The 10,000-nt window shown below is 38.6% G+C and overlaps 1 protein-coding gene across 1 annotated transcript in view; it reads left to right on the forward strand.

Annotated features, from left to right (window-relative positions):
* The window catches only part of LOC138022365 (putative leucine-rich repeat-containing protein DDB_G0290503), a 22,455-nt gene that overhangs the window by 5,490 nt on the left and 6,965 nt on the right, over positions 1–10,000 (forward strand). Inside the window, exons 6-12 of the mRNA XM_068869477.1 lie at positions 8–187; positions 2,136–2,403; positions 2,507–2,556; positions 4,882–4,935; positions 5,795–5,857; positions 6,364–6,438; positions 9,715–9,789. Coding sequence (XP_068725578.1) covers positions 8–187; positions 2,136–2,403; positions 2,507–2,556; positions 4,882–4,935; positions 5,795–5,857; positions 6,364–6,438; positions 9,715–9,789 — 765 coding nt within the window. The remainder of the gene's footprint in view (positions 1–7; positions 188–2,135; positions 2,404–2,506; positions 2,557–4,881; positions 4,936–5,794; positions 5,858–6,363; positions 6,439–9,714; positions 9,790–10,000) is intronic.

Below are 10,000 nucleotides of genomic sequence, written 5' to 3' on the forward strand. Positions count from 1 at the left end.
ATTTTAGAACTTTTGTCAATCACTGGAAAGACAATTGGCAGATATTCGTCAGCAATTTCGTGAACAGAGTGCTGAATACAATGCTGTCAAGATAGAACTAGCACAAGTGAAGTATTGCAACCAAGACAACCAGGACCCAGTAAACAATCCTCAGAAACTGCAGGATGATTTTGAGATAACCATCAAGGTAAGGTTACTAGGTAATGTTTAACTTTTGGAAAGTGTAACATTTCACATTTAATGATAATTTGGAGGCAAGGTAGCTGGTGGATTAGTTTCTCCTTTCCTCTGGCATCAATAATGTTTGAATTTCTACAATTATTTTCTCACTGCTCGCAAAGATAAAAGAGGCTTGGTCATACCTCTTCTGGGCTCAAAAAAGACGATTCGACCCTTTTTATTTGATGTGTAAGAAAACGAATATCAATGTCTTTCATTATTTATTTTTATTTCATCACAATACAGCTAAATATTGAGCAACAATCAGTTCATAACTTAGCAGTGAACTATCACATCATTTATGTTGGTAAAATCTAGGTAGCAGGATAAAAATCTTACATTGATGGACCTTCACAAGTAGTTATATGGGCTCATTCAGACCCATTTTGACAGGTAATTATCAAATGACATCATCAAGAAGAAAAGAAGGGGGCGTGCATGAATAAGGGGCAAGTTTGAACACGTAACCCTAGGGCAACGTGAAGCAACACATGCATCCCATTGTGCGTAAATTAGGGTTGGACTAATGAGATGGAAGTCACTTAATATGTATAGGAGGGTTTTTTCATTGATAAGAATGCAAAGGAGGCGTGCATGAATTAGGGGCAAGCGAAAAGAGCAATGGCTTGACTCCACAGCCAATGAGTTAGAGGTGATGTCATCATGGGCCGATGAGACACTACTGACGTCAGTATTCATTAACTTAGAAATAAGACTCATGGTTAATGACAGGATACCCATCATACCAGTTTTTTGGTCCTTTTTCTAAGTGAATGAATACTGACGCCAGTGGTGTCTCATTGGTCCATGATGACATCACCTCTTACTCATTGTCTCTGGGGTCAAATTTTTTTTTTTTTTTTTCGCTATATATTTGCAATACCACCCAGCTGGTTGGGTGGAATCTTAACAGAACCCCAACACACACATCTCTCTTACTTTCTCAACAAAGAAATCCCTGTGCTTGTATGTGACTGGCATCTCTGTAGGGTTATGCTGTCTCTTGGGACCAGCCATGCTCCCAACTTGCCCCTAATTTATGCACACCCCTTTTGCCTTCTCATCGATGAAAAACCCTTGTGTGGATATGTGACTTGCATCTCATTAGCCCAAGCCTAATTTATGCAAAATGGGATGCATGTGTTGTTTCACGTTGAACTAGGCTTACATGTTCAAACTTGCCCCTAATTTATGAATGCCCCCTTCTTTTGTCCTTCTGATTGATGACATCATTTGATGACTATGTCAAAGTGGGTCTGAATGAGCCCATATAACATTTGGTTAGGACAAAAATGTCATGAAAGTCAGTTATGCTGAAATGCATTAAGCCCTTTGGAAGATGTGGATGCTCCCTGGTTCAGGGCATGAACTTTTGTATTTCTCAACGTACTTACGGAAGTACGGAAGAGACTGTGCATCAAATTATCAGTATTTTATTTACAATGATATAACTATTCAAATATATTATCTGAAATGAACAAAATTACGTAGCAATCATCGAAAGATTTGAATACAATAAATCACTTAACTAAAGAAAAGAAAACAATTATAAAGGGAACTAAATTCAACTTACTTCTGTGACATATTTCCATAAAAGTTGAAAACTCTTGAAACTGCACAAACTACTGGTGAAAAAACTGATACTAGTCAGCTGCTAAATGAACTTTGAATGAACTTTTAGTAAGTGTCAATTGTATGACTTATACAAAATGTATGCTGACTTATATCCTTTTAAAAACAAGGACACATGCAGTCAACTGAACTGAAATCTAAGCCTGTTTTACCTAAGTGAATTCTTTCAAAATGTTTATCAAAGCTTTATTTGCATTTCCATTTAGTGGTGAACATGTCACGTCAACAATACTCGTGCTAGTGGAAGAGGACAAAAATTAATGAAAACTATTTTATTTTCACAGGGCCTGAAAGATCAGCTCACCACTGCAGTAGAAAATGAGAAAAGAGCTCAAGATGAGCTGGAGGTCTTAAAAGAAGAAATAAGTGCTGAGCGAGCATCAGTTCAAGCTTCGAGGATCATTGAAATGCAAAAGAGGGAACTTGCAGTCAACAAACAAATAGAAACATTTAACAAGTCTCAAGAGGCGTTGAATAAAAGAATTGACTCCCTTGCTGTAGCCATGGGGCAGCTATCCAAGGTGCAAGTTGAAATCGCTGGACGAAAACTTGGTGAGGACAAGAACATAATTATTAATTTTCTTTGTCAAAACCCTGAAAGCCACATTGAAACGGATCACAAATTCTTGTTCTTTTTTATTTTCCATTTTTTTAGAAGTGGACGCAAGCGATGGCATATCAGAGCAAGCAGTTCGTCTTAAAGGGGTACATTGCAAAGCTAGGCCATTTTCAGTGGTGATTTAGTCACCACATTAGCCTGTAATTTCTTTAACTGCTGATCATAGCTAAAGACAGCCAAATTATAGTATATTTAATGATATAAAGTTGCATGTTGATCCCAGGCCTCCTCTGTTGGTGTGAGAATGCCAAGGAGTTTTAATGAATTATGAGGAGTTTGGTAGGCAGCCAGCTATTTTTTCATGTAGTAATTTTACGGTGGCTGCTAAAAAATCCTGAAGCCACAGACTTGGAAAGGGAGGCAATTAGCAAACATCAGCTGACATTGATTTAATACTCTGTCTCAAGAAGCTGTGTTGATCCCCATCCACTTCGTCCAGTTCTGAACAGTAACAATTATTGTGGTGGTTTTTATGCGTGTAGTGTGCTTGTAAATTGTCCCATAGGAGTAGAAAAGTTGTGGATAATTTTTGAAATTCATTTCTTATTCCATGTACTGTTACATGATTACATGTTCGTGTGTATCTGTGACAGTAATTATATTTCAAAGGAGCAAATACATAAAAAAGAACTCTAAAGAAGAATAATTGATTTTTCGTTGTAAAATGTGAAACTAGTTGATTGTCTTTATTGACAGTAAAAATCAAACATAATAATTAATAATAATAATTACATTTATATAGCGCAGACCTCTGTATGAATATATTCAGTTGCGCTTCACAATATTTTAAAATAAAATTATGTCAAACTGTCACGTGAACTAAAAACATAAGAAACTATTAAAAACTACAACCATATACCTATTTAAAAGCTAAATTAAAAATGAGACATGAATTGAAAAACCTATTTAAAAGCTAAATTTAAAAAATGAGTTTTAACAGCAGTCTTAAAAGTGTCCAATGTCTTTATGTTGCGAATTGTTGAAGGTAATGCATTCCAAAGATAAGGTGCAGCTGACTGGAATGCACGATCGCCAAGGGTTGGACGGGTCTTAATGCTAGGTAACTCAAGTAATAAAGAGTCGTTTGACCTAAGGGAGTATCTGGATTGCTTTTTGATGCAAATTAAATCAATCAGGTAATTAGGAGCTAGACCGTATAAACACTTAAATGTCAAAAGCAAAATCTTAAACTTTATGCGGTAACTAATCGGGAGCCAATGAAGGTTAAAAAGCAATGGTGTAACATGACAGAATCTTGGTGCTCCTATGACCAGCCGAGCTGCGGCATTCTGTATACGTTGGAGTTTCATGGTTTGTGAATTCGGGAGGCCATATAATAGGCTATTACAATAATCTACTCTACTGGTTATAAAAGCATGAACTAATGATTCGGTAGTTGGACGACTTAAATATTTCCTAATTCTACGTATGTTATAAACATAATAAAAAGCAGATGAGCAAGTTCTGTTAATGTGACTTAGCATACTCATTTTCGAGTCAAACCAGGTTCCTAAGTTTCAAACTTCACATGATGGAGCAATTTGGGAGTCGCCAACCAATAACATACTGATGTTGCTGACTTTCTGAAGTTGTTGTCGCATTCCAATTAGAAGACATTCTGTCTTATCTGAATTCAGTTTTAACTTATCCGTGTGCATCCACTGACTGATATCAGCAATACATGATTCCATGGCAGTTAAGGCAGCAGTTTCCTCCAAATCATTTCCTGGTCTAAACGCGATATACAGTTGTGTGTCATCTGCATAACAATGGAGATTAGGAAGATGTGACTCGACGATCTTAAAAAGCTTGCTAGCATAGAGAGAAAATAATAATGGCCCGAGACAGCTACCTTGTGGAACTCCAAATTTAAGATTGAAAGTATTCGATAGAACACCATCGATAGAGATACGCTGGGTTCTATTAGAGAGGTACCATTTAAACCAATTAAGTGCAGAACCTGAAATTCCAAAATTAAATTGGTGGCGATCTAAGAGCAATAATCTATCATTTTTTTCGACATAGTTGATAGTTTAATGTATGTAGTTTACTTTGTAGAAGTTTCTTTGTGGAAGAGAGGGGCGGGGTGGGTGGGGAACAAGAATTGTTATCCTCTAAAAGTCTGTAGTTTTGGGGAGGGCTTTACTGAAAAGCTTCCATAAGGTTCAAGTGGGGTACAATCTATAACATATTCTTGAAGACTGCCAAAGCCATGTGGGTCCTCTAGGTCTCCCATAATGGACTACGGTACACAAATTTTACACTAATAGATTTAATTCTGTCCAACACCAGGAGATTTTGCCTGTTAATGGGAAACCCATCGGGGGTAGGAGGCATAATGTAAATTTTTTGGTGCTCATCAATAATGATTATGCTTCATTTAACACCACAAAATATGTGTCCATTTTCAGGATCTCAATGAATCACGAAGTCAACTTAAAAAAATCCATCTAGATGCTTTAGAGGTACAGATGAAACATTTGAATGAAGTTATTCCTTTACTATATGTTTTTGAAGCTATTAATTTGTCTCATCTTTTATAATAACACATTGCAGTTACTTTCTTTTATGGGCTGCAAACCTACAGTGAGTTCTAGGATTTAGGAATGAGTGCCACCCACATTAAAAAAATGCATGTAGCTGTCAGGGTTCGTATGCATCTTGAAAACCCTTGAAAACCTTGAATTTTGAGAGTGCATTTTCAAGGCCTTGAAAATCCTTGAAAATCTCTGCTCTTCATTCCTGGTCCTTGAAAGTCCTTGAATCTTTTTCTGACGCGCATTTTTAATGTTTGAAAACTTCAGTGAAAATAATCAGCCACTCAAGTCATGTCATACAAACGCAACGAGCTGTGGGGTCGAGAATGGTTACCAGTCCCTTTGTATTATTTTCACACATGTACGTTACAGAAAATGAGGAAGAATTGTACTGTCAGACCATTTCTATGGGTAAATTCATCGACGTCAATAAAAAAGCGGTCCTTGAAATTTTAAAATTTGGCCCTTGAAAGTCCTTGAAAAGTCCTTGAATTTTTGGTCTGAAAAAGTGTGCGAACCCTGAACTGTGCACACAACACATGCTATTCAAACCAGAGGAGCTGTACCTAATTATTCAGGACACAGACACCCCCCCCCCCCCCCCCCCCCCCCCCCCACTCACTCACAAATCTAACCATTGAATTACACAACCTTATCTAGGATACCTGTCCTTGTTTTAAACTTGTTAAGTTGTTAAGACAACGTGCCTCATGATCATCCTTTGTGGTATCATTCAAGATGACAGTGTGTTTGTGTCTCTTCATTTCATCTTTGTTATCTATGGTAGATGTATAAACGGGAAGTAGAAGACCTGAAGACTGAGTTTTCTAGAGTAGACTTCCTTGCAAAGGTAATGTTAATCTCTAAGACAGGTTTGAAGGGATTTCCGAGACAGCACTTCCTTATACTAACCTTCTACTGGAATTAGTGGGCATACACATGTATTAATTGGCAAATGTGACGTCAACAACGATACTTTCCAGGGTTTCTGTTTAAATGCAAATGCATGTCAGATGCAGAAAAGTATTGTCTGGTGTGAAAACTTGTGAAGTCAAAATAATTACATCATTGATTGAAAGAACACTTGAGGAAACTCGTTTCATTGCTTGAGCTTGGCAAAATTAGCTGACCCTCAGGAACACTCTGAGTCAATCTTTGATTAAAGGAGTTCCTTATAAGACTTCTTGGATGAAAATTACATAAGACATTGTGATCACTGCATGTAGGTTCTACCTAGCTCTGACACGAGATGTCACGTAAAACATGGCCAGTACGATGTCCTATTGTGCCACCCTACTATAGCTCCAAATGACAAGTCACAAAACACTAGGCAAAATGTCCTTGTCTTAATCACAGGCCAGAGCTCAAGAAACTTGCGTACTAAAGACACAACTGTCTGATCTACAAAAGAGATATCAGGATGGAATAAGGGTGAGATATGGTCGATGATTATCACGTTACAAAGCTTTGGTAAAAATGCACAACAGCTTCCCCAGTCGATTATCATTCAAAAGATGTCTGCCAGTGTCTACGAACAAACGTCTGACAGTTGGTAAACACAGGTCCAACAGGTTACTGACAACGTGGCTGACAATCAGCCAACAAACTGCCCATAACCAACCGAAGTGTTTTAAGTAGATAAATTTTTACCAACAGTTGGCTGATAAGCAGTTGTTGCTTGGTGAACCGATAGTTGTCAGGTCACGTGTTGGGTGTTTGTTGGTTGGTTGCATTGCTATTACATGAGTTTTAGAGAAAAGCCGTGTTTTCCATCACATCTCACATTTTCCATGATTTGTGTTTGTCTGCCACATTTTTTCCCAATTCAGACCCACCCCCCAGTGACCTAGCGTTGTGTCAAATTTTAAGGGCAACAATCTGCCCTGGTACTCCTTTGACAGCTAGCGATGAGAAATGCATTTGCCATACTTCACTAAAGCTACCAGATGGTGCACAGAACCTTCTTGCAGCAATGGTGGTTGATTGCCAAACTGTGGGTGCTTACTCATGGTGTGGAATGTTCAGTACAATCTTCAGGTGGTTCACCTTGGCCTTGCTTTAACTGGTGCAGCTGTGCCTGCAAGTCAGCAATTTGCTGAGGGAGGTATACAAGTCATGGATCACCCCATCATTTGTTTCCATGAGATCGGCAAGCTCTTGAGTATCATTTCCAAGCTCTTCCATCTCTCCATCTTTTTGCTGGAGTTCTCCAAGACCTGTTCATGCTGCTGATTCAAAGTTTGCTAGTCTTTTCCCAAGTAATCAAGGTGACTGATTACCTTTCGTATAGCCTCATCTGCTCTTTGTAAGTTGGTTCTTCTTTGTTCTGCTGTCATTTAGAAGAGTTAGCCGTGTGGCCTTTTGTCTGCACCTGTTTGTGGCACTCACAGGCGGGGTTATTGCTGCTACAAGAACTGCAGAGAACATCACAAGGAAATGGCAACATCAAGCTAGGGGGGCCATGGTGGAGATTGAGAGAATCTATGTTAACGACGTTCGCGCGAAAATTTTCTAACATTGTTTTTTTTTCTGCAAATTTTGCCATTGAAAGATGATGGGTTAGTGATGTCAGAAATGTAAAAAAATGGGGGGTCACCGACTTCGTTTTGGAGAGACCGTGCCCGGAAGAACACCCTAAATCTGAAAAAATCCGGCTTCTTTAGCAAATAAGGCCGCAGTGTCTGTAAGCCCAAAAATATTGCAAGTACATCTTTGAAGTGAAATATTCTCTACCAAACTTTAAGTGGACCCATCAAGGGAATTTAGTTAACTGTTGAGGTTCCTTGAAGAACAAGTTCGCATTTAGCGACCATAGTTTCATGCGCCTTGCAGCCGCAAGATGGCAGGGTTCCATGTCCCGAGGACAGAAATCTTGAAAATTTCTTCACTTCCCACATTGATTTTTTGTTCATTTTTGGACAATGTGAAGATAATTGTAAATAAAATCTATTTCTGGAAAGAAAAGTAGGGGTCACCCAACGTCCAAGATTATTAAATCCAAGCAAAGCTATAGCGATGGCCATCTGCCCCATCATTGTTCATTTTAGTACTTAGCGGGCACGCTCGATGCATGACGTGGTAAGTGAATTTGCGTGCGCTGTAAAGATGCGCAGTAGCAATGGGTGCGAACGTCCTTAAGTTATTTTGGACAAGTTTTCACCGTACTTAAGCCTTAATCACACTGGGTCCAGCCACAACCACTCCGAAATCTTTATTCATTCATACACAACAACATCATAGAAAGACTTTTGAGTCCAGTGTAAAAGATGCTAAAGAGGGTGAAGAACACAGCCAAAAGCGAACTTTGAAGGTACCTTGATGAATTCAGTTGGCAATGAGTGTATCCAGGGGACGGCTTCAAGGAAATGTTACATCACATTGCTGAGCAGCTTACCACGGTCTAAATCCACTTTTTAAAAGCGAGCAGGATTTGTACCTGCTACAAAAAGCAGCTCCTTTAGGAGCCACCAATAACGTGAACGATAATGTCGTCTTTATTTTCTTCCAGAAATGTTATATTTTCAAAATGTCCAAAATGGACAGCAGCACATGTTAGGAGAAACCAAGTGTAGTTACTAGTTACCAGTTTTCAACACAAGTTTATTGCTTGCCTGGTCACCACCTTCCCTTATGAGGTGCTGCACTTCGTACTTCGCTTCAGTGTTGAGTGCTCTTTCAAAGACGTACATGTGATGTTCTGTTTGTCTTTGATAATTCTTTCCACCTGGATATGCACATTCGGCAAAACCTGCTGAAATGCTGACCTTGTATTCTGTCGGTAATGTGTTGGTGGACTGTCATACGTTGTTGGTGAACTGTTGGCCTACAGTTTATAGACATCTGGGCGACAGTCAACTTAGGGAGCGGCTGTTCTTTTTTACCAAAGCTTTTGTTTTAACAAAATCAAATAAATTGGCTTGAGATACTCCTTTCCTACTTTAAAATCTCGTTTTTATCCATTCGGAAAGTTACAATTATTTTAAGGCAGTCAGTAGGCAACACTCTAGAACATTTCAAGTGGACAAAAGCAAATTGATTATTTAAGTCCCAGTAGTTTTCACGGGCGAGTCAAACTGTTCTAAGAATTTCGGTTCTACGTTGCCAAACAGCTACAGATTTCTTTACTAAAACATCACCTAAAAGATTTGCAACCAGGGAAAAGTAGGCTCTTACGTTTTTGGAAGGGGTATTTTTGCAACTTTTGGCACTTAAAAAACTGTCACCTAGCAGTTTCGGATGAGCAAATGGTTTGCCGGGAAGTTCTTAGAAGGTAACGTTCAGCTAGCAATTTCTGAAATGAAGATATCATTCCCTAGAATTTTTGGACACTTGAATATTCAGCTAAGATATCCGAACAGATAAAATTCCTTTAGGGGATAAAAACATCACTTTAGACAGCCTTAAGCTCAATTACTGGAAAGCAAATGCTACCATTTTAGGTAGAAGTTGATCTTTTATCCTAGTTTGTCAACCAAACCACGAAAATTTTTCTCAAGCATTTTGGTTTTAGTTCAGCATTAGTTTTTCCTTTGCCGTAGCTAACTAAGAATTCCTTTCAGCGAGACACACTTTTTTGATTGTCAACATTTGGTCGCTGATCAGCATCGAAGGAGTGACTTCGAAACTGTAGACTCGGGTATCGCATTGATCTTTCAGTCAAGTGGTATTAAAGCTACAGCAGGTTTCCTCTTTTTTTTTCTTCTGAAGGCTCAGGATGATTACATTTCACAGCTTTCTGTGAAGTTTAGTGACCTTCAAAGATATGCTGTTACAACTGAGGAGGTAATGTGGACATCTGCAACTAGTGGACTAATGCAAATCCTGCAATTTGATTGGCTACGCTACTAGAGGACTATTAGTAATAGTCCTCGAGTAGCGAAAAGCGTGACGCTTTCTTTCGTTTTATTTCCATATAAATATTTCTTCAACTTGCACTTGCTAACTTTATTATTGCCTTTTCTGTCCGACTAGTTGGGTGATACTAAAACAATTA

This window comes from Montipora capricornis, chromosome 10, assembly GCF_036669925.1.
Source record: "Montipora capricornis isolate CH-2021 chromosome 10, ASM3666992v2, whole genome shotgun sequence".
In the NCBI taxonomy this organism is placed as follows: Eukaryota; Metazoa; Cnidaria; class Anthozoa; order Scleractinia; family Acroporidae; genus Montipora; species Montipora capricornis.